The sequence below is a fragment of the Macrotis lagotis genome, chromosome X, assembly GCF_037893015.1.
Source record: "Macrotis lagotis isolate mMagLag1 chromosome X, bilby.v1.9.chrom.fasta, whole genome shotgun sequence".
NCBI lineage: Eukaryota > Metazoa > Chordata > Mammalia > Peramelemorphia > Peramelidae > Macrotis > Macrotis lagotis.
In genome coordinates, this window is record NC_133666.1 from 152778687 (window position 1) to 152804478 (window position 25792).

The 25792-nt window shown below is 35.1% G+C and overlaps 1 protein-coding gene and 1 pseudogene across 3 annotated transcripts in view; one reads left to right on the forward strand and one right to left on the reverse strand.

Moving 5' to 3' along the window:
- CCDC192 (coiled-coil domain containing 192) overlaps positions 1–25792 on the reverse strand; it is a 392505-nt gene that overhangs the window by 64297 nt on the left and 302416 nt on the right. For 2 of the 3 annotated variants that reach the window (XM_074201098.1, XM_074201099.1), the window contains exon 5: positions 20212–20344. In XM_074201098.1, coding sequence (XP_074057199.1) covers positions 20212–20344 — 133 coding nt within the window. Of the gene's footprint in view, positions 1–19324; positions 19430–20211; positions 20345–25792 lie in introns of all 3 variants that reach the window. The other variant, XR_012471565.1, reaches the window with a different exon arrangement.
- LOC141503856 (U6atac minor spliceosomal RNA) lies at positions 11650–11758 on the forward strand (annotated as a pseudogene).

Consider the following 25792-nt stretch of genomic DNA (forward strand, 5'->3'; position numbering starts at 1 on the left):
GTTACCCCTAATAGACAGGTATGCCCAAGATCCCCTGGAAAAATAGTTCATCACTCCCAGTACCCAGATTTATTGCCCTGCTCATTGTTCACCTTTTTAGAGACCATTTCTGTAGATGCCATAGTCTGCACTTTTTCAGGAGCCATAGTTAATGAAGCCCCAGAAAAGAAAATTCCATTTTTCAAATACTTTGTCACTCTTTAAGTAGTTCAATATCACAAATAGTTTATGGTTTTTATCAAAGGAAAGATACTAAAGAAATATTACTATATGCCTTGCCAATATAAAAACCACAGGGTCTTTCTCTCTGTCTTGGCAATGGGCCCACCTCCCCAGAAGAATGAGAGCTCCTGGAGAACTGGGAATTTTATGTTTTTTCTATTTTTAATTCATCTTATAGTGCTTCATACAAAGTGAGCACTCAATAATTTCTTTTCCATTCATTCATATGTTCATTCATTCATTCCATCAAAGTTTAAAGAGAAAAACACATTAGAATTCATTTTCAAAGCGACTGTCTTAACACATACTTTTACATGCTATGACAACAGGTATAAAATATATCTGAACACAAACATGTACCATGTTACTGAAACACAATTTATCATACCATGGCAATAATTAAAGAATTGCCACTCACTTATCTAAAAGGTAGAAGAAAATTGACAAACATTTTCAAAACTGGTTAAAATTCAAAAAAGCAGGAACTACTTTTGGAATAAGCAAATCTCACTTCACAAAGAAATGGAAAAAAAAATCTGATGATTCTCATAACCAAAACTGGTTAATCTCCAAGCACAGCCTATAAAACCACAAATATTCAAGAACAGCAGAAAGTCATAGATAAGGGATATACTCAACTAAAAATCTGGTGACAAAGACATGTTAAACAGATAACTGAATCAAGAGGATTTATTTATGGAAACAGTATGTAATAATAATTCATGATAGGTCATTGGAGCTAGAAATTATAGAAAGGTTATCTTTAAGAAGCCTGGAGATATTGATCAAAACTAAATAAAACGGAATGGTGAAAATTGTGTGCTATATCACTTCAGATTACAAAAATCTTATTTTCTTTAGTATTTTTTATGCCTCTTTTACCAATTTTCTCTTCATAATTTTCTTGCATTGTCCTTATTTTTAATTAAAATAATTATTCTTGCTCTTTTAAAACTATTTTTCTTTAGCTCTTCTAGGAATTGTTGAATTTATGTCCATTCTGTATTTTTCTTTGAGATTTTTCTTGTACATATTTTCATGTCACAGTCTTGTTCTCCATTTATGTCACAATACTAACAATTTTAGTTGGGTTCTTTTTGTTGTTGTTTGCTCATTTTTATGCCTATTTCTTGACTTTGAACTTTTTCTTTTTAGATTTTTTTTTGCAAGGCAAATGGGGTTAAGTGGCTTGCCCAAGGCCACACAGCTAGGTAATTATTAAGTGTCTGAGGTCAGATTTGAACTCAGGTACTCCTGACTCCAGGGCAGTGCTCTATCTTCTGTGCCACCTAGCCACCCCAACTTTGAACTTTTTTTGGTTAGATTTGGGCTTTGCTCACTTTGAAGAGTTGGTTAGGGACTTTATTCCAAGCTTTAGACTTTTTTTGTTTTGTTCTTTTCATAGCTAATTCTGATGGTCTTTAAATTTTGGGTACTTCTAAGGTGCTGTGATTCAGGGAGAGAAATGTTCACCACTCTCCTAGTCTGAGCTCTGGTCTTTATCCCAGTAGAGTCCTTGATCTCTCACAACCACAACTCTTCCCTCTAACTGCAATTCAACTCTAATCTGTGTAGGACCTCTGCTTCCTTACAACTACAAGCACTAGTTTTCCTTTCTGTCTAAAAACTGTAATATGAAAATGGGTAATAGGCAATGAAGTTGTTAAATAGCTGCTAGGTCTATGTCCAGTGCTAGTATAGGGACCCTTGTTATCTCTTTGTGACCAATTATCCATTTCCTTTACTGTCTCTGGATAGTTAGAATTCCTCACTGCCACTGCTGCTGTGAGTGTTGTTGCCCTATGTTTTTGGCCAGCCCTACCCCAGTGCCATAGACTTCTTCTTCTGATCTTTTAACTTATTCTGGGCTGAAAAAATGTCTTACCTCAACCCTTTTTTTTTTTTTTTGGTTATGCCATTTTAGAATTCAATTTGAACAGTATGAGAATTCAGTTATAATACCAGCATGAATCTGAGTGACAAAAATGTTAAGAAATAATGTTTTTCTAACATAGCCTTAATGAAGACTTTTTTTTAAAGGTTTTTGCAAGGCAGTGGGGTTAAGTGGTTTGCCCAAGGCCACATGGCTAGGTAATTATTAAGTGTCTGAGACTGGATTTGAACCCAGGTACTCCTGACTCCAAGGCCAGTGTTTTATCTACTGTGCCACCTAGCCGCCCCAATGAAGACTTGTAATATATAAACTATATGGAATGAAAAGCTTTTGAAATATAGAGACCTACAAGATATTAAAATCACATGTGAACAAAACAAGTTTCATGTCAACTCTGTTGTTAATTGGATGTTGGTAAAGATACTAACATCTTTATACTTTTATTCAAATAGAAAAAAAAGAAGCATTTTATATACCTGAACAGTAGTTCAAAGGACATTAAATATTAAAGAATAAAAACAGGATAGGAACTATTGGCCTCAGACCATTTTTAACTGCATCCATTAAAAATAGTATAATGAAATAAATTTATAATAATATAATCATAATAACAATATTAAAACCTATGTTTTCAACCTTGTTATACATTATTTCCATTCCTGTACTCTACAATCTGGTCAAACTGGACTCCTTGTCCTCAGATTCAATACTTCATATGTTATCTTTCTGCTGGTCAATGAAGTTCCAATGAAATTGCCTTTCCCTCTTAGAATCTCTTGATTAGCTTTGGTACTCTACTCAAGGGAAACCATTTACAGGAAATCTTTTCTGATGCCCCCAGCTATTGGTGCCCTACTAAAGAAAATTTAAATATGTATGTATTGTCTGTCTCCTCTGGTAGAATGTAAACTTCTAGGGGACAGGAACTGCTTCATTTTTCTTTTTCTTTCCTCAGCACCTAATATAATGCTTTGTGTGTAATACATATGCAATAAATGCCTATTGATTGACAGATTATTTGATGGCCACATGGAAAACTATCCTCTAATTAAAACATGTCACCAATACAACAATATCCAGAACATTGTAAAACATGACCACTTTTAGGAAAATAGTTTCAGGCTCTGATTCTTTTTAACCTTTGACCTATTATTATCTCTCCTGTCATTTGGCTTTCATTTATGAAGAGGACCAATGACATTATGGGTAATGTCTTGACTTGTACTTAAATTGGATTTAAGTGAGGCAGAGTTCCACAAAGTCATCAACCTCATTTTCTCTTTCAGTTATCAGAGTACAATGGCAAGATAAAAGTCAGGATGACTGGTGATAGCTCTAGATGGAGTGGATGACCTTGGTGTCTTCAGGATCTGTCCAAGTACTAAGCACTCTACAGCACCTATTTCAGCTGTCTTCTTGGCCATTGGAATAAATTGTCCTTATCTGACCATGGAAACTTTAAATACCAGGTTAAGGGTTTTGTATTATAATTCTAGGAGCAATAGGGAGCCATGAGATCATCACTCTATCAAAGTAATACAATACATTTAATTAGCCTTCTAATAACATACTGCACTTTGAAATACCAAAACCACCCTTCAGAACTATACATGCAATCATTTTTGGAAAGAAAATATAGGGTTTTATGTCTATTACATTTCATCTTATTAGATATGGATGACAAATCTAGGATACTGAGTTGTTCTATTTTGGTCTTTTCCTAGTGATTAAAAAAAAATCTTCTTTGCTAACTTATCTTAATGACATAGGACTAATTCCAAATGCATGAGTCATTAAAATAAGCCTTTGTGTAAAGAGTAAAGAAATCTACCAGTTAGTTCACATTTTTTCTCCAGGAACAGGCTCATAAAATCTATTCTCAGGATAACTTCTTCCTTTGAATACCAGAACCATTCAGCCTGTTTTAAAAGTAGAAGTGACTAGTAAAAGTTATGATTTTTTTCACTTTAACATTAAATTCTCATTTAATTAAATTAATTGCCTCAACTGGAATAGTTGACAATATTATTATTTCCAAAATAATTATCTAAGGAAATAGCTATCAATGGCTTATCCATCTTTCTAAGACACCCACTAAGAAGGACTGACTAATGAACCTTGGGCTCTCTCTCTCTCTCTCTCTCTCTCTCTCTCTCTCTCTCTCTCTCTGTATATATATATTTAGACTTTCTTAATTTTCCTAATTCAATAATATGTGTTGCATACGTATGTGCATAATTTTACTTTTAGTTAAGAAAAATGCCCTTTTCTTCTGCTATACAATGCAGGGATTGCTATACAATGCAGAGAGAGAGGGAAAAAAAGAAAAAACCTCATTATTTCTGTTTGGTCTGTCTCTAACAAGATTATTCTTGTTTTCTGCAAAATTTGTCTGAATACAAAACAGGAAAAATATACACTTATGACTTTTCTTGCTTAGATTCCTGTTTGGCTAGAAGTTATGAAAATTAGATAAGATTTCTTGCTAATAATGTACCAATGAATTTCTTGACCACATATATACTTTATTGATAGAAAGATTTTTGTCAGACAAAAAATTTTATTGTAATAAGGGATATATACAAATGTATATTTCATTCTCTTTTTTGGTCAATATGATTTTATTTATACATTGCTAAAATATTCTCATTTAAGAGTAAACATAATACCCCTCCCCCACAAAAATATAGAACCTCATGAGAAATAAAGTAAAAGAAAGAGAAAAAAACATGTTTCAGTCTGTGTTCTGATACCATCAACTCTGTCTTAGGTGGATCATATTCTTTATCATAAGTCCATCACAGAAGTTACTTCCCATATTTTTCCACAGTTGCTGCTGCTAATTGTAATTCCCTCCATCCATTCCTCCCCACTACCATATATTATATTTTCTTTCTCCTTTCACTTTGTCCCTCTTCAGGAATGTGCTGTGGGGTAGCTGAGTGGCACAGCGGACAGAGCACCACCCCTGGGTCCAAGAGGCCCCAAGCCCACATACCACCTCAGAGACCCAGCAACCACCTGGTTCCATGGTTCCAGACAGGTCATCCAATCCTATCACCTTGCAAAAAGTAAAAAGGAAAATGTATTATATTTGACTATTCTCTCCTATAATCTACCCTCTCCTCTATCACCCACATCCCCTCCCTTCCCCCTGTCCCCCTTCTCTCCTTTTTAACTTTGGATGTCTATACCCTATTGAGTGTGTATACTGTTCCCTCTCTGAGCCATTTCTGATGAGAGTGAAGTTTCCTCTCATTCTCTCTAACCTCCCCCCCCCTTCCTTATCATTGCAAAAAGATATCTTTATATGAAGTATCTTAGCCTATTCCATCTCTCCTTTCTTTCACTCCCAGTAATTTTCCCTTTTAGCTACTGATTCCATTTTTACAATATATTATATCTTCAAATTCATCTCTTTCCTATGCTTCATCTATAAAAGCTCCTTCTACCTGTTCTATTAAATATAAAGGTTCATATGAGTATTATCAGTATCATTTTTCTATGCAGGACTACATGCAGTTCATCTTTATTAAGTCCCTCATAATTTACCCTTCTCCTCCACTCTCTATACTTCACCTGGGTCCTGTACTTGAAGGTCTAACTTTCTGTTCAGCTCTGGTCATTTCAACAGGAACATTTGAAATCCCCTGTTTCATTGAAAGTCAATCTTTTGCCCTGGAAAAGGATGTTCAGTTTTGCTGGGTAGTTGATTCTTGGTTGCATTCCAAGCTCTTTTGCCTTCCAGAATTTTATATTCCAAGCCCTAAAAGCCCTTAATATAGTTGCTGCTAAGTCCTGTGTGATCCTGACTACAGTTCCATGATATTTGAATTGTGTCCTTCTGGCTGCTTGTAATATTTTCTCTTTGACTTGGGAATTCTGAAACTTACCTATAATATTCCTGGGGGTTGTTTTTTTGGATCTCTTTCTGGGGGAGATCAGTGGATTCTCTCAATTTCTATTTTGCCCTCTGCTTCTATAGGATAGCAGGGTAATTTTCCTGTAAGAATTCTTTAAAAATGAGGTCATGACTCTTTTCCTGATCATGACTTTCAGGTATCCCAATAATTTTTAAATTATCTTTTCTGAATCTGTTTTCCAGATCAGTTGTTTTTCAATGAGATGTTTCACATTTTCTTCTAATTTTTCATTCTTTTTTTTTAGGTTTTTGCAAGGCAAATGTGGTTAAGTGGCTTGCCCAAGGACACACAGCTAGGTAATTATTAAGTGTCTGAGACCGGATTTGAACCCAGGTATTCCTGACTCCAGGGCTGGTGCTTTATCCACTGTGCCACCTAGCCACCCCATAATTTTTCATTCTTTTGGTGTTGAAGTATTGTGTCTTGATTTCTCATAAAGTCATCAGCTTCCTTTAGCTCCATTCTACATCTGAAGGATTTGTTTTCCTCAGAGAGCATTCTTATCTCCTTTTCCAACTGGCCAATTCTGCTTTTTAAAGTATTCTTCTCCTCAATAACTTTTTGAACTGTTTTATCCATTTGACCCAAGCTGGTTTTTAACATGTTATTTTCTTCAGCATTTTTTTAGATCTCCTTGACTAAACTGCTCACTTCTTTTTCATGTTTTTCCTGCATCTCTCTCATTTCTTTACCCAATTTTTCTTCTATCTCCCTTACTTGATTTTCAAAATCTTTTTTGAGCTTTGTCATAGTCTGAGCCCAACTTCTATTTTTCTTGGAGTCTTTAGATGCAGAAGCTTGTACTTCCTCATCTTCAGATTGAGTATTTTGATCTTCCTTGGGATTGTCCAAAGTATTTGTTAGTGGCCCAGTTCCTTTTTTTCCTGTTTACTCGTTTCCCCAGCCTGTGCCTGGTTTTGGGGTGCTTCCTGAGCTTTTGAGTTTTATTGGGACACCCCCACAAGGACCTCAATGTGTGAGGCTCTGACTGCTGTCCTGGTCTGTGAATAACCACAAGTGCACCCCTCTGCCACAGGGCTAAGAGGGGGAGGTCCCTGTTTTATTGGGGGCCTGGACTGTGATCAGGATCTGAATGTAGTCAGAGCCCCAGAGTCCTGTTCCAGGGACAGAGGACAGACCTCGAAAGTCTCCTTCCACTCCCTTACCTTTGGTGGGCTAAGCACTCAGTGCTCAGGTGCTAGAGGCTCCTTGAATGTGTTGAGTATTGCAACCATGCTCAGAGCCTGGGCTTTGTGCTCATTCTGGCAGAGGTCTCCCTGTTGATCTTCCAAATCATGCTTGGTTCTCCCTGGGATTCAGGTTTGAAAACTGCTTCTGCTGCCTGGAGGATGGCTCCCAGGTGCCCTGGGACTGTTCCCCAAGGCTGAAGTTTCTTCACTCTGACGGGGCCACCCCTCTAACCCCATGGAACAGAGTTTTTCCACTATTTTCCAGGTAATCTTGGGCTGGAGAATTGCCTCACTGGATCTTTCTTTGGATTGTCTCTCAAAACTTTAGAGTCATAATTTTAAGATTTTTGAAATATTTTGGAGAGAGCACCTAGGAGAGGCTCTTCTCCTGCTGCCATCTTGGCTCCACCCCCCCCCCCAAGTGTGCATTTCTTTATACAATTTTTATGCCCCTATAATGCCTAATTAATTAATTAATTAATTACGGGGATTGGTCCAGTTTCTACCTATCCTATAAAAAAAGATTTTGCATTCACTTATTAACACCAACTTAAATTGCTTTCCTCTCATTCTAGAATAGCTTAGCTAGATCTAGGATCTAGGACCAAGAGCTGGCAAGTTTGGCCTCTGCCTGTAATGTAGAAGATTATGGAAGTAGGGAAAACTGAATCTCATAACAGAAGTGAGGACCCTTCCTAGAAATCAGGTCATCATTTCATTATTCATATTCATATTAATCCTCAGTCCAAAATGAACTCTAATAAGTTGTTACACGTTACTACAAGTTTCAGATTAGAATAGGTCATAGAAAACATCTCCCATAGGCCTGGAAATCGTATCTTAACCGAAGCAGTCAGAAATCCCTGTGTATTTATCCATTTGAAGGCAAATAGTCATTGTTCTTCCTATTTGAAACAAAAGACTATAATGCAATACAGATTAATTAAATTTTATGAATTTGTCTTTCATTTTCTCATGTGGTCACTGATTGTCTACAAAGGTGCTAATTTAGAAAGTATTTGTTGCAAAAATGTGAGTAAAGGAAATGAGGATCTTGTTCACCTTTCCAGTCAACTCTATTTCCATCAACCTACCTAACTTGTTCTATAATCAATGTGTTACCCATCCCTCCTATCTTTGTGTAATCTAGAAATATGATAGATCTGTCATTTATTTCTTTATTCTGATGTAAATACTAAACAGCAAAGGAAAAATAATCTTTCCTCACAAAATATATTGAGTTTTTGTATGTATCATTAATATTAGAGCTTTAGGTCTATTACCATTTTTCCCCTAAGCAGTCACACAGCATTTTGAAAGGATCAGGGAGAGTATAGTCAATCTCCAAGCTGGGGAAGGATCAAGATAGTTCTTGAAATACTAATTTGTACTAATACCTTATTAGGCAAAGCAGAACCTTAAACAATACAGTAAAAATTCCTATCTAAAATGAAAAGTTAGCATTATATGTAACAGAGAAATACTAGAAGTTTTCCTAATTAATACAAAAATGAAATGGAATAGCTTCATGGATAATGCACCGGGACTAGAGTCAATAAGACTTGAATTCAAATCTGGTCATATATTAGCTGTGTGACTTCTGTTTGCTTTAATTCATTGGGGAAACTATGCCAGTATCACAATGAACATGAACATAGACAGACTTTAAGAGACAGTGGAAGAGGGTGGCTAGGTAACCCAGTGGCTAGAGTACCGGCCCTGGGATTCAGGAGGACCTGAGTTCAAATCCTGCCTCACACACTTAATAATTACCTAGCTGTGTGACCTTAGGCAAATCACCTAACCCCATTTGCCTTACCAAAAAAATAACCCAAACAAAAAAAGAGACAGCAGAAGATAGGGTGCATAAAGTCATAATGAGTTGGTCATGATTGAACAACAATTTTGACTACATGAAACTGAAAAGCTTTTGCATAAATATAAACTAAGGCAGTAGGAATAACAAAAAAAGCAGGCAACTGAGAAAAATATTTGCATGAAATATCTCTGATAATGAAATATGATATAGTGATAATTGATATAACTATAAAACAAAAGTTATTCCTCACAATAGATTAGAAGTCAAAGGATATGAGCAAAAGTTCTCAAAAGAATTGCAAACTGTTAATCATATGAAAGAATGCTCCAAATCTCTAATAATAAAAAAAAGAAAATTAAAACAATTCTTGGGTTGCATCTCACAGTCAGTTATTTGACAAAGATGACAAAAAATAGTCAATGTCAGAAATGTTGTGAAAGACAAGTACACTAATGAATTTTAGGTAGTACAGAGATTTGACTTCACCATACATTTTTTGGGGAGGGAAATTGCAGGTAAAGAAAATTTTTTAACATTCAATTGAAAAATTTTTGAATTCTAAGTTTTTCCCTTCCTCTATTCCTTCCTAAGAAGGTAAGAAATTTAAATTGATTATATATGTGCAATTGTGTAAAACATTTCTATAAAATGTTATGAAAATAAATGCTGAAAACTATTTTTAAATGTAATTGGAAATTAAAAATAAAATACTATTTAAAAAATACAATCTGTAAAAAAAAATTTCTATATTAGTCATGTAAAAGAAGAAACAGACCAAAAGGGGAAAAAAACATGAAAAAGATTTTTAAAAAAGTAAAAACAATATGCTTCAATCTGTATTCAGACTCCAGTTCTTTCTCTGGGTATGGAATACATTTTTCACCATGAATTCTTTGGAATTGTTTTGGATCATTTTTTTGCTGAGAACTAAGTTATTCATAGTTATCACAATGTTGTTATTACTTTGTTCAATGTTCTCCTGATTATGCTCACTTCATTTTGCATCAAATCAAGTAAATATTTCCAAGTTTTTCTGAAATCATCTTGCTCATCATTTATTGTAGAACAATAATATTACATTACATTCATATACCACAACTTGCTCAACCATTTCCAATTTTTTTTTTGCAAGGCAATGGGGTTAAGTGGTTTGCCCAAGGCCACACAGTTAGGTAATTATTAAGTGTCTGAGGCCAGATTTGAACTCAGGTACTCCTGACTCCAGGGCTAGTGCTCTATCCACTGTGCCACCTAGCCACTCCAACCATTTCCCAATTGATGGGCATTTCCTCCATTTCCAATTCTTTGCCACCATATAAAGAATTGCTAGGGGTGGCCAGGTGGCGTAGTGGATAAAGCACTGGCCTTGGAGTCAGGAGTACCTGGTTCAAATCCGATCTCAGACACTTAATAATTACCTAGCTGTGTGGCCTTGGGCAAGCCACTTAACCCCATTTGCTTTGCCAAAAACCTAAAAAAAAAAATAAAAAAGAATTGCTATAAATATTTTTGTAAATTTTGTAAATAGTTACAAAAATCTTTAAAAGAAATTAGGAATTATGTGAAGAAAGGGACTAAAATGTTTTTATCTACTCACTCAAAGATTGCATATATTCCCAAAGAAATCAATAACAAAAAGAAAGATAACCAGAATATTTATGCCAGTACTTTTTGTAGTAGTAAAGAATTAAAAAAGGGTAAATACTTATGAAATGTGAATACAGAGAACATATGAACTTTGCAACAGATCATATCTCCTCATATATATGTGTGCATATATAACTATATATTATATATACATATAACTATATTAAAACATTATAAACAATAAAAAGAAAAAACAATACTATGAAATTTAAATGATTAAGCTTTATCTCAAAGAAGAAATACGCAAAACTTCCTCCCATCTCACTTCTATTTCCTTGAAGAGATGAAGGATTCTTAGTGTGTATTGCTATTTGTCCTTCAGTTCTTGTAGAAGGCCACTACATCAGGAAGGTGATGCCATGACTTGTAAATGAATTGTATTAAAGTGAGGGAGGACTTACTTTATCCTATGGAACCCTCTGAGTCCAGTGGCAAGATATAGAACAGGACAACTGGATCTGCCCCCTAGATATAGTAGTAGACCTAGGTCTTATTTTGACTAAAGTAAAAGCCCAATCAGTGATTAAGGCTAAGCATAGATAAGGAAACTGGGACAAATAGAACTGATTTCCCCAGGGTCACATAGCTAGTAAGTATCTGAGGTCAGAGTTTAACTTAGGTCTTCCAAATGGTCCAGGTCCAGTAGGCCATCTGCTGAGCCACCCAGCTTCTCTAAGGCTAGGTAAAAAAAAATAGGCAAAGAATGGCTTCTTTTATCTAGTCCAAAATAAAAAATCAATGTGGGAGGGGAAGATTCTCAGGGTTTCTGGACAAAATAGCAACAATTGCTATAAATATTCACTCTGAACCATTTGGGCCCAACAATGATCAAGTGGAGGACTGTTGACCAACAGACCAGTAAGCAAGACTGATTTGGATTTAAGGCATGGTCCTTAAGCAAGAATCCCAAGATATCTTGTGAGGTTTCAGTGGATAAAATCTATATTCCTTTGGGAAGATTAGTACTCACCTTGATAAGGACGGAAGAGATCTTAGTGGCTTTCACACACATATATGGTTATGGTATTGCCACTGACTCTGTGGTATCTAACTATCCGTGTGTAATACCTAATATAAAGTCAGACTTTTTTTTTTTAAATCTGGTGGTTATTTTTATTGAAGTGGTTATTTCCCCCCTCTTTTTCATCCTTTATTATATAGCATTACTCTCTGCATTGGGTATATGTCAGGAAATGAAAGTCTGTTTTACATTATATTATTATGTAATTTTACTATCTCATACTTTATTTTACTTCCTTAAGGATATGATTTCTCTGTCATCACATTCAACTGAGATCAAGGTATAACACTGAACCAATGTAAAGACTAATAGAATGCCTTCTGTGGGGGTGGGGGGAAGGGAAGCAAGAATGGGGGAAAATTTGTAAAACTCAAAGAAAATCTTTCTTTAAAAAAGTCTGTTTTAAATAAAAATATCAATAAAATGCATTTGTGATATCTTTTTTAAAAAAAAGATCCAGAGACTTGGTGCTCATGTGAATACGGATACTAGACACTAGATAGTCTGGACAGAACACAGGAATATCTAGGTAGACATAAGATAGTGCAAGGACATCAGAAACTCTAAGAAAAAATATGTAAAGGCAAAGGTTGAACAAGAGAAAAGAAATTTAGCATTATATCACAATTTTATTTAAGGCTTACTTGCCATCCTGCCTCACTTACTTTAAGGCAGGATGTAGACCTATATAATTCCCATTCAGGCTAGCAAACCAGTGGAAAAAGGTCAAGAAGGACTCAGAAGGACAAAGTGACTATGGAGAAAATGACTTGGATAGAGTTCTCAGAAGGACTCTGGAAGCTGGGAATTAATAAAATTCTTTAATTGCCACTACTCAAAGCTTTACCTGGAAGTTCAAAATTGAAGTTCTGACATTAGAATCTGTGGGGATAGGAGGTGTTTCTGCGTGTTTTTTTTATTCATTCAACAAACATTAATGAAATATCAAATGAGGTAATTTTGGGAAAAAAAGATTAATATGGTATCTGGCACAGAGCAGGCAGTCTATAAATACTTATTCCCTTCTCCACTTTTCCTCTCCCTTTATCTACAAATAGTTATATTAAAAGTACTAGTAATATGAAAATTTTTAAAAATGAAATAAAACAACAGGATCTCTTGGTATCTCTCCCTTAATGGAGTAATACTCCTACATTGCTTAGGAATAGATCAGAGTCAGTTTTCAGTACCATTTTTATAATAGAACAAGAGAAATAAGCTAATATGTACCAGGAACATTATATGACACATCATGTAGGCTTCCCCCAAAACACACACAAAATGCATCTACAAAATGAACTTGAAGCTATTCCAGGCTATCAGATGCTGCACAAGTTGGATCAAAAATGGGAATGACAATCTTATGAGAAGTTCTCAGTGACACTGGATACCCACAAATAGCTGATAGAGCCTATACTTGGAAAGTTTCATTGGAAAATTACTTAAGTAAATCCTAATAAACATTAGTCAATTTTATCCAGAAGGAAGATAGAACAGTCTTGTGAATTCAATCTCAAATTCCAACTCAGCTAGCTATTCTAAACCCAAGGATTAAGTGAAGCTTGCATGCTCTAATGGATAGTTTCTACATTTCAGCAGTAGCAGTCAACTGGAAAGACTAAGACAGAATGCACCCTGTGCCTTGATTATTTGCACAAAGTAAAATCAACAAATAAAACTGATTTTGTGAGTTGTTTGCCTTTGTGCCAATTTTACAATAAAGACGCTTTCTTTTCAAGTAAATTTTCTCTCTGACTGAAGTCATTTGTTTATTTAGTGCCAACTTAAGCATATAGCAAATAAAATTGCTTACTGAGTTGAAAAAAACAGATATTTGAACACATTAACTATCATTAAATGTTCCTTACACTTCTCCTAGCTCCTTTTAAATAAAAAAAAAAGAGCTAGGTATGTACTAATAAATTGACCTAAGAAATTGAAAAGTAGAGTGAGATCATGTTAGAGAAATAACACTAATATAATCCAGGTCAATATAAATTATATATATATATATATATATATATATATATATATATATACACATATATATTATGTGTGTATTTATTTAATTTATATATATATATATATATTCCCTTCCTCTCCAAAAATTTGGTTTGTCATACATAACCAAAGGCAAGTCTCATGATTGGATAGTCACTATCATTAGGACTTTTTGAGGCAATACAAAACCTCCTAATACACATTTTTCCCCCTCCACCTCAAATGATACCTAAAATTTCATTAGTAAATACTTATTTGACACTCCAGGGCTTAAATTAAGAGTTTCCTAAGAAAAATATAGATATTCAAGGAGGGTAATACCTTAACCATTGTTTTACAACTGAAAAGTCTACCAAAAGAATACTACTTTGAATAATATGAAAACAATAACTGGGGCATAATGTGTGAATTGGTTCTTATTTGGATTCTAGTCTGCAGATGATGGTTTTTGAAAGGAGAAATAGGATAATAATTTCTCACAGAGTCTAGCATCTGGTTCTATTTCCTCTCTTCTTTAGCTTCTCTCCCTATACTAGAGAACTGCAACATCCATGATGATGCTCTCTCAAATTCTCTATCTTTCCAATTTCTTAGGCTTCTTAAATCTCATTACCTATACCAGGAATTCTTGTTGTAGTACGTGAACTTAAAAAATTATCTTGATCATGTTTACTCCAATATAATTAGTTTGTTATAAATCTATATATTTTATTTTGTGCATTCAAAAAGTATTATTCTAAGAATGGGTCTGTTTATAGACTTCACTAGATTTCAATGATGACATTAAAATAAAAATGTTAAGAGGCAGCTAGGTGGTGTAGTGAATAAAGCACTGGCCTCGGAGTCAGGAGTACCTGGGTTCAAATCTGGTCTCAGGCACTTAATAATTACCTAGCTGTGTGGCCTTGGGCAAGCCATTTAACCCCATTTGCCTTGCAAAAAAACCTAAAAAAATGTTAAGAAGGGTCTAAAGTCAAGCTCTTCTCCATCTTGATAACATTTCAGAATGGTTGATCATAGGCTATATTTCACCATTGCCCACAAATGTTTTATTTCCTTTATTAAAAACTCACATTTATCTATTTGACCACAATTAACTATATCTCTATCTCTTCCTATGTATGAATACCTCCTAAACCTATTCCTCAGTGTACATGTCTTGCCAAATGTCAACCCTCATTTACTCCCACCATCCATCTCTGCTTTATTTCAAGTATAGCTTAGATGAAGTAGGAGGAGGTTACACATCACTTTGACTGGACAAATTGTAAATTCATGTTATTCAACTTCTTTCACAGAAACAAGGAAATCTTTTTATCTCTCCCAAACTGATTGTCTCAGTTGCTACAAAAACTCCTTTAAGTATCTCTTCTCTAACTTCCAACATCTATTCCCTCTTCCTTCTTTCTTAGCTGAGAATTTTAGTTCTTAAAGGTGAATATTGTGGCCATTCAATGAGTTCCATTTCCTCACATTCCTTTCATCTCAAAACCTCTTGACATAATCCCCATTATATCCTCCTTTGTTCACATATTTGACTATGAGGTAGCTTTTTCCATGGACAAGGCCAATCCCATTACAAGTACCCTTGGTTCGGTCCCATGATTTCAACTTTACTGATTTCCTCTCACTGATTCCTTGGCTAAAAATTTCAAATTTGCTCAAGTTTCAAGCCCATCCTCAAAAAACTTTCAATCAGTCCCATCATCCCTTCAAGATATCATCCTAAATTTTTCCTTTCTCAAACTCCTAGAAACAGTTATACATAACCACCATGCTTTCTTCTTCTCCTTTCATTTCTCAACAATTGAGAATCTGACTTCTAGACCTTATCACCCAACTAAAAAAGCTTTCTCCAAAATTACTAATGACCTCTTAATTGCCAATTCCAATGGTCTTTTCTTAGTCCTAATTTTTCTAAACCTATCTGCTACATTTGACTCTGCTGACTGTTCTCTGCTATTATCTATTCTTTCCTTTTTCATTACACTATTCTCTTCTGGGTCATCTGCTCCTTCTCCCTCTTCTGAGGTTTGAAGATGATCAGATACTGTCATAGTTCTGACCATAAACAATATTGACTAGAGATTCAGCAGTGCAATTCCCATGACTCTTCAGGCAGCTTCTGGCAAACCAAAGTCTTTGGGTTCTGGGGGGAGTATGGTTTCAGAGCCAAGTGGAGCAATTCACCCACCTTATTAATGATTAGAACCAACGAGAGACAGATTAACTATACCGTGGTTATTGCAAAGATGTCACCCAAAATCAACACAATGGTGTGATACTCAACATTACTGAAGTGCCATGGTGCCTCACTGATATGGGAGGAAAAATGACATTGATAAGGCCAAGGACTTCCATAGCATCCAGTCATCACCAAAAGTCCTGTTTCCTATCAAACCAAGTCAAGAGATGAAATGGTTCTGGAAAATGCAGCGAAAAGGATGACTTTGTACCAACAATTCCCTCACTATAATAAATATAATGTGCAAGTCATGTCATCATATATGTGATGACATGATCTTCTTCAAGCACAAAGAGAAACCACTACTACTACTAATTGGCCCATCATCATGTAATGCTCCTCAGGGCTCTATATCTTGAGTCACCTATAACTCTTTACATTCTCTTTTAATGATCTCTTTAATTTACTTGATGTTCTAATCTGAGCCTGACTCAGGTAGTTAAAAATGAGACATTTGTAGGTCATTCAACAGTTAACAAAAAAGACATATACTTAGCTATAGTAGAATAAGGATATTGAACAAACACAGACACTGGAAAATCTTGAGTAGATTCAGCTGAATGAAACTTCCATGTCTATTTGATACTCTTGCCAAGTATCACAGCACTTGTGGCTACTTTGTACTGAGGTGAAAAGGAAGTGTACACAATCTGAGTCTTTAGGTCTAAATCTTAAGGAAATATCAACACAGAGACTTTAACCTCTTCCCTTTTTTTTTGACCTGGACTATTTTATTCCTGCTTTGGTAGTATTCCACTCCTGGGGACCTCAAAATATTTGTATTGGACTTAGTAGGGACATCAGATCACCTTTTGCCTTGCTGAAATTTCTAAACTCAAGCTATCTACCAGTCTCAGCCTTCCCAAACAGTGGAGATTGCAGGCTTGCCCCACCAGTCCTCCACCCACCCTTTCTTTTAAACTTCTAGATGCAATTCAAGCATCACTTTCTCTGTGAAGCTCTTCCTGAGTCTTTCTACTATAGTTCTCAAACTATCCTGTTGTAGTGAGGACTGTCCCCAATTTGCAGCATGGCAGGGATAGTTGTGTTGTTCAAAGTGAGGCAAAATAGACATCTCTAGTCTCTTCTCTTCTCCCCACCCCGCCTTTTCTCCAAGAGAGGTTTTAATTCCTGTCAGGAGGAGCAGGAGCAGGAGTTTGGATCCAGAAGCTTAAGCTCTCCTAAGAGAAAAGGGGAACCGGCTAGAAGTATCTCTTCCCTTATATATATAAGGGAACAGATAAAGTCTAGGGATGGAGTTTTCACGTTCAAGCTAAACATCTTATCACTGTTTCATTAAAGGGCTAAGTAGGACCCCAAGCTCTATAACCAAGGCTTGAATCACTTCCCACTAAATATCGGTTTCACAATAAATACACAGAAATGATTAAATAAATCTAAGTTAAGAGCAAAACAAATCACAGAAAGTACACAAAGGAGAATATATGCCAAATAATACAGAGTAGCGTTCTCCCACTAAGAGAGTGGTAACTCAGCTCAACCAAGAAAGAGTTCCAAGTCCTACCTAAGGTAACATTTCCAAAGGCTCTGGTGTAGCTGGGGATAGGGACATGATGCAGGCTGCCAGTTTTCCCCCATCATCTTATTTCCCTTCAACAACCTAAAGTACCAAAATGACTGTTTTGATGGTGTTTTTACCTCCATGAGATTAGAACAATAAATGGATAATTTGTAAGGACTTCTTTCATTAGATTTCCAGTCCTATTCCAAGTATCATACATGGGACTTAAATTTTGTTAAGCTTCCTTCATCTCAACCAAACATCTTACTGTAACTTCCTTAATGGCAATTACCAACTTCTTCTGTATGCTGAATTAGAGATATGGTCAGGTGTTACCTTTAGGTATAAATTTTTTTTTAGGTTTTTTTTTGCAAGGCAAAGGGAGTTAAGTGGCTTGCCCAAGGCCACACAGCTAGGTAATTATTATGTGTCTGAGGCCGGATTTGAACTCAGGTACTCTTCATTCTAGGGCCAGTGCTCTATCTACTGTGCCACCCAGTTGCCCCAAGTATTAAATTTTTAAAATATTAAGTTCCTTTAACAATTTTATCCCTTTTCCCCTCCTATTAGATATCATTGAATTTATAAAATTTGTTCAAAAGTTCCATGATCAATTAGTTTCATTTGTTGAAGAGAAAATAATTTACTCACAAATATGTAAAATGTTTCACCAGATTTGAGTCTGAGGAAAAAGTCTATTTATAATTTATCATTTAAAAGAAAAATATAAACTAGACCAAACTAAGGAAGTTTTGCAAATAGTAAGGATGATAAAGCTTTCCAGTTCTGGGGGTCTGAAAATATCCCTTAATAACTAATCTCAGGGATTTGGAGGGGTGGGCACTGGAGTGGAGGAGAGAACCTCAGTGATTGAATCTCTATCAGAAGAATATTGTCTTCTACAGTAATCCAATAAGGTCATCCAACTTCCACTTGAAGACCTTCAGATATTGAGTACTCATTATGTTCCAAAGTAGTCAATTCCATTTTACCCAACTCTAATTTCATGGATTTTTGCTTTTATGAAAATTGTAAAGCATCTGGATGTTCTAGACTAGGCAGATTTTTCTGCCAAGGGCCATTTGGAGATTTATAACATCATTTATGAGCTATATTTGGTCAAATATTTAATTCACCCCTAAAAAGTTATAGATTTATTGAATTTCAAGTCCTGCTTTGACATAGCCAGACCAATATGACCTGTAGGTCAGAGGTTTCCCCATCCCTGTTCTAGACTAATAAACTCAGTTTAAAGATAAGAAAACTGAGTTTCAGTGAGGTGAGTGATATGTCCAAGATCACATAAAAATAAGTAGGAGAGTTGTGATTTGAATATAGGTTCTTTCCACTATACTACACTGCATTAGGAAGTTTGTTCTTCTATTGAGTCAAAATATTTTCCCCTTACTTTCAATCATTGTCCTGTTCTTTAATCATTGTGCTAGATCTGCAACCCAGGACCAAAACGAACAAGTTTAATTCTTCTTCCACATGAAATGCATCTCACAATGACTAGAAAAGGCACTGCTATTCTGAGTTAAGGAAAACCTTTCCAATGATCTTGTTTTCCTTTCAAAGACGTTGGTACTTTATGATGCTCATCCAGTTTTTCTCCTCATGTTCTCATCTATTATGATATGACTCAAAGGACTAGAAGATATCTTCATTCACTGACAATGTTAAGATACTACATAAACAGTAATGTATATTCATGTCTAAGAACACTCACTATTCTGGTTTCAGATTGTTCTTTTGCAAGTGTTTCACATTAAATTCAGATATATATCAGTAAAAAGTTTTTCCAAACAATTTCATGGCCAGTGTTCTAGAGTCATCATACCTACTGCTTCTTCCTCATCTTCTGTTTCCACACCGTCCCTCTTCCCCTCCTCTGTGTTGCTTTCAAGTATTGTATGATTCTGAAGTAAGAACAATGTGGCTCATACTAAATGAAGGAACAATTTCATTTGTAAGCATTGCAAAAGATCCACCAAAGAGAAAACAGATCTTACATGGATTTTATTCATACTTGATAGAAGAGTACCATGTTCAAGAGAATCTGATTTTTCTCATTCTGTCTCTCTCTTTGGGATAGAAACAAGTTTTTTTTCCCTAATAAGACATTCATGGCTGTTCAATTTCTTCTGAACTCTCAGATAACTTTTCCAATCTTTCTTGTTTATTCCTTGTCCAAACACTGTCTCTTGTACTCACCTGCCTCCCTCATTTCCATGTCTGTTATCCATTTGCAGATAAATGATTCATTTGGTTTCTGAAAATGATTTATTCTGTTTCTGAACCCTGCTCCTAGAGGTAGTCATTCCTTTCTTTCCTACTCCTTTTCCCCCTTCCTTTATTACACATCATATTCAGTTCAATTCAATATGATTCCATTATTCCTAAAATTCTTTGTTAAATATTAGAGAAGATAAAGGAAAATTATTCAATCCTCAGGAAAGATGAAATCTGATTGACTATATCCTAATTTTTTCCTTCATCTTCAAAGTCTTTTTCTAGCAAGCAGTTAGCTAGGTCTTTTCTATCACATTTTCTACCCCTAAGGAAAAGTTTATCCTAGATCCTGAGGAGTTGATAGTGTACTACATCAACCCATGCTGCAAAGGGGGTCAGTCCAGGACAGGATGCTGATACTAAACATCCTTATTCTTTGGTGTACTGCAGTGGCCTAACAGTCACTCATACCTCTAGTTCCATGGATATACTGACCTCTAGGGGTTGGCTTTCCTTCAAATAAAGTCTTTATCTTCTCATTGAGTTCCAGCACTGTAATGGCAGCCTCCTGCTTAGCTGTTGCCAAATCAGTCTGTAGCTTTTTAATTTTCCTTTTGTGCTTAAGTTTCTTTAAAGAAAAAAGAAAAAGAAAAAAGTTTCCATCATGAAAACTGGTGGGGGTGAAGGTTTGGGAGAGAAAGGAACGGAAAGGCGAGGAGGAAAATAACTAACAATGTCTATACACATAACCTTGGAAGAATGACATAGCTGGAAAATGTTTGAGGCTTGTACAGATCAGATCCTGTTTGGCTTTTTTTTATAATAGGATGTGCATGTGTGCTGTGTATGCAAGGGAGATAACAAATTGAAATCCAAATCACTTTAAGATTCACTGGGTACAATACAATGGCATTTAATTTCTTTATGAGTTCCCAGAGTGGAAAAATTTAGACTTTTTGAGGTACTGTGGAGAAGCAGCTAGTTTGTTTGCCCTCTGTACTTCACTACCATGGATAAGCTATGGTGGAAGCAGCTGTAAATTTTCCTCACTTCCTCAAAATATTTGGAATTTTTTCCTGATCTGAAAATATATCCATTTGACTTTGATTTTATCCTATTCTTCTAGATTTTTGTTTATGTCCTCTTCAAGAAAAGGAAAGATAAAGAAAATTTAAAAAGAAAAAGGAAATATCATATAGGCAAAGAAACCATATAGATCTCACATGTAGATGCCATCAAATATGAAACTGAAATAATTAGGAGATATTTGATAGCAAGTATCCATATATGAGCACATATGGTCAATGATGTATATATATAAATATGAATGCAGAACAGTTAAATTTTGGAGGGATTATTCATTTTACTAAAATATTTGTTTCAGTAGAAAACTTCTCTAGTACATTTACAATATGATGAAATTAACCAAAATTTGATATACATTGAATGCTTAGGATGAAACCTGTTGTATAAAGTGATAATAGGTACATTTACTTTCTCACAGAAAGTTTTTATTTAAATTTTATTTAAATTTGCATTTAAGGGGCTGCTAGGTGACACATTGGATAGAGCACCAACCCTGGAGGCAGCAAGACCTGAATTCAAATCCGACCTCAAACACTTAATAATTACCTAGTTGTATGGCCTTGGGCAAGCCACTTACCCCCATTTGCCTTACAAAAAAATATATAAATTTGCATTTAAATCTTCACATACTGTCACATTTGTTGAAATCCTCAAATTATTTTTCCATATATTCCCCTAACTACTAATAGTCACCAAATATAATCAGCTTTAAGGAACCTAAACAGATATGCTGAGGTCAAGATGGAAGATGGGGCAAAATTAATTTGAAATGGAAGCCCAAAACACATATCCAAATCAGTTTGGGTTGTCTAAATTACTTATGTTTCTTTTTATTTGTTATTATTTTGCTGAATGAAGAAGCAAAATCTTTCCTTTTTTCTTTTCCCCAGACAGAACTGCTACATGATATTTATCTATATTACTCTTTTAGGCATTTTAGGAATTAATATGCTTAATGAATCAATTAATTAATATGCTTAATCATAGACATCAAATTATTTAAATCAGGGTAATGTTTTCCTCCATTTGTACATTCATATGCCCAGCAACTATAGTGTTATATTAAGACTCTAATTAGACCTAGTATTACTTTGTACATACTGTACTCTATGATTATGGAAGCATCAGGGTTTTTTGGCCTGAAGGTAAATTCTTAGTGCCTACTATTCCACAAACTTTTACTACTGGGTGGGACAAAAGAGGAAATCACACATTTTCATGTTGTTTTTAAAAGGAAATATTTATCTGTATTATACTACTGAATAGCATGAACTATGCCAGAATTCTAGGAATTAAAAATAATAAAGAAAAATATATAAATTTAGAGATGCTTCACTTAAGTTTATGATCTCTCAGAGAAATTTCAGGGAATTTCTATAATTTTTAAACAGTGAACTTGAAACATTTTATAAGAAAATAAGTTGAGCAATCCAAACCATTTTCTAAAATATCTATTCAGGTTCTGAATGTCACATTCAAAAATAATCATTAACTCCTAAAATCAAGGCTGTATCTTGGACAATTTTTCTGTATGTTTGTCTCAGATATCCTCTTTTATTTGTTAAACATATCTTATGAACACAAATAAATGCAAATAGCTTTGATCCAATCTATAGTTAATCAGTCTTTAGTTTAGGTAAAGTTTGTGCCTGCCAAATAAAAAATATAATATCAATATAGTAATTTAAGGCTTACAAAGAGTTTTCCCTCACAATAATAAGAAGCACAAGTAATATTAGCCTTATTTTACAAGTGAAGCAACTGAGACCCTGAAATGTATCCAGGATAAAATTAGTTTGGCTTATAAGGTCCTTACCTGATTCAGGTAGGATCAGACTTTGTGGGGATGGAAGGGGTAAAAAAGGAAGAGAAGTGGGGAGAAGAGAGAACACCTGGGGAACTGACCACTAACTAATATTCATACCTTCAGTTAGTGGGGAAAGGGGCTTTGAGACATTACAACAGGTCTTTCTCTGACAGGGTGACCCAGAGAATGTTGAGTTTTCCTTATCTTCCTTTAGTGGGACAGGGAGGCTACTGAAGTCCTTATAATCATCCTCTATCCCTGTGAGGAGAAAGGAAACTTCTGATTGTATGCCAATCAAGGAAGCTTGAAGCTGGCACAAAATCCTAGTGCCCACTTTCACAAGGAGTCAGATAATTTGGAGGATTATGAAACTATTCTTAAAAAAACTATCTTAGACAATTCCCCCATTTGTTACCCTGCAACATCCATCCATCCCTGTGCCCTTTTTGCAGAGGGACCATCCCTCCACCATTCCAGCATCCTTTCTTCCATTGATGTTTTAGAAGCATGAGAGAGATTATTTGGGAAGGGACTCAGGGTGATCTATCTTCATTTCTCTCCTACCTCTACAAAAAGTATATGAGCACATCTATTTTTCCACATATCCCCCCAGCATTTGTCATTTTTCTTTTCTGCTATGTTAGCTAACATGTTAGAGGTGAAGCAATACCAGAGTTGTTTTAATCATTTCTCTAATTATTAGTGATTTAGAGAGACCTTTCTCAAATTGGTAATTTTGATTTCCTCTTCTGAAAACAGCTTGTTCACATCCTTTGATGACTTAGCACTTGGGTAATGGCTCTAATTTTTGTCAAATTGCTCAGTTACATATTTTTTGAAAATATTAAACTTTTATCAGAGAAACTTACTGCAAAATTTCCCCTAGTTTCCTGCTTTCCTTCTAATTTTGACTGCATTGATTTTGGTTGTGTAAAACTTTATAATTTCATATTATCAAAATTACCTATTTTACCTCTCATGATCCTATCTCTTTGTTCATAAAAATTTCCCTTATCCATAGACCTGACGGATAATTTTTCTATGCTCCCCTAATTTACTTATCACCGTTCATGTCTGAATAATGCTTTATATGTCTAAATCTAAATCACATCTCATATTGACCTTATTTTGGAATACAGTATGAGATGTTGATTTATGTCTAATTTCTATCTGCTTTCCAGTTTTCCCACCAATTTTTGTCAAATATTTAGTGTTTGACCTGAAATCCTGGATCTTTGGATTTATCAAATACTAGATTATTATGGTCATTTAAAACTGTGTATTGTATGCTTAATCTATTCTACTTATCAACCAGTCTGTTAGCCTGTATCAGATTGATTTGTTGATTGTCACTCTAATATAGATTAGATTCTATAATTGCTAGGCCACCTTCCTTCACTTTTTATTCATTGATTCCAGGTGAATTTCATTTTATTCTAGTTCTATAAAATAATTCTTTGATAATTTGATGAATTGAATACATAAATTGATTTACAGGGGGGCAGCTAGGTGGCACAGTGGATAGAGTACCAGCCCTGGAGTCAGGAGAACCTGAGTTCAAATATGACCTCAGGCACATAATAATGACCTAGCTGTGTGGCCTTTGGCAAGTCATTTAACCCCATTGCCTTGCCAAAAAAAAAAAAACCCTAAAAAAAAATCAATTGATTTAGTTAGGATAGTCATTTTTATTATATTGTCTTGACCTACCCATGAACAATCTAAGATTTATCCAATTATTTAGGCATGGTTTTATTTTTTTTTAAGTGTTTTGTGATTGTGTTCATAAAGTTTCTGTGTTTATCTTAGCAGATAGACTGCAAAGGATTCTATATTATCAGAAGTTATTTTAAATGGAATTTCATTTTCTATCTCTTCCTGCTGGGTTTTGTTGGTAATATACAGAAAAGCTGATAATTTATGTGGATTTATTTCATACTCTACAACTTTGCTAAAGTTGTTTATTGTTTAAATGAGTTTTTTTTAACTGATTCTCTAGGGTTCTCTGAGTTTATCATCATATTTTCTGAAAAGAGTGATAGTTTTTGCTTTCTCCCTGGCTTTTAATTATTCAAATTTTTATTTTATTTGCAATAGTTGGCATCCCTTATACAGTATTCATAATGAACATCCTTGCTTCACTTATGATTTTATTTTTTTGTTTTTGTGAAGCAATGGAGTTAAGTGACTTGCCCAAGGTCTCACAGGTAGTATCAAATATCTGAGGTTGGATTTGAACTCAGATCTTCCTGACTCCAGGGCAAGTGCTTTATCCACTGAGTCACCTATTTGTCCCCTACCTCTGATGTTATTGGGAAGGGTTATTAGTTTATCCCCATTACAGATAATGCTTGCTCTTGATTTTAAATAGAAATTCCTAGTCATTTTAAGGGGAAAAAAATCCATTTATTCCTGTTTTCTAGTGTTTTTAATAGAAAGAGTCAAAATTTTTGTCAAAATTTTTTCTGCATTTAGTGATAGAATTATATTACTATTTTTGTTTTTGTTATTAATATGTGATTAATATTTTATTTTAAAATATGTATTGAGGGATGGAGCCAAGATTTTAGAGAAAAGGCATGGGCTTGCCTGAGTTCTTTCAAATTCCCCCTCTCCCCCCAAAACAACTTTAAACATCCCAAAATAAATTCTGGAGGGGTAAAACCAACAAAAGAATAGAGTAAAACAATTTCCCAGATCAAGACAACTTAGAAATTTGGAAAGAAAGATCCATTGCACCAGGTTAAGTGTGGAATACAGTCCAGTGCAAGCAACCCCCTGGCAAGCCAGTAAGCCTTGAGGGCAATTGAAATGGTAAAAGCAGCTTCTGGAGCTCTCAGTCCATAGACAGGAATGGGATCAGATAACTGATTTAAAAGGAGATTACAGGGATCTCTTAGCTGACACTGGGTGCAAGACTCTATTGTTTTGACTACATAGAGTTCCAGATCACAGTCCTGGGTTGCAGTCCTGGGGCAAAAAGGAACATTAGCACACTATTGTCAGTGGATGGGAGGCATCCCTGGTCACAGTTCCAGGGTGGGAAAGAGTGATTGTGGTCACCCACAGTCCCAGAGAATAGTAAATACACCTATACCACTATCCTTGGGGCAGTACCCTCAGGACTCTGGGAACAGAACCCAACTTTAACATAAAATTAAAGTCAAGAAATAAGCTGGGGGG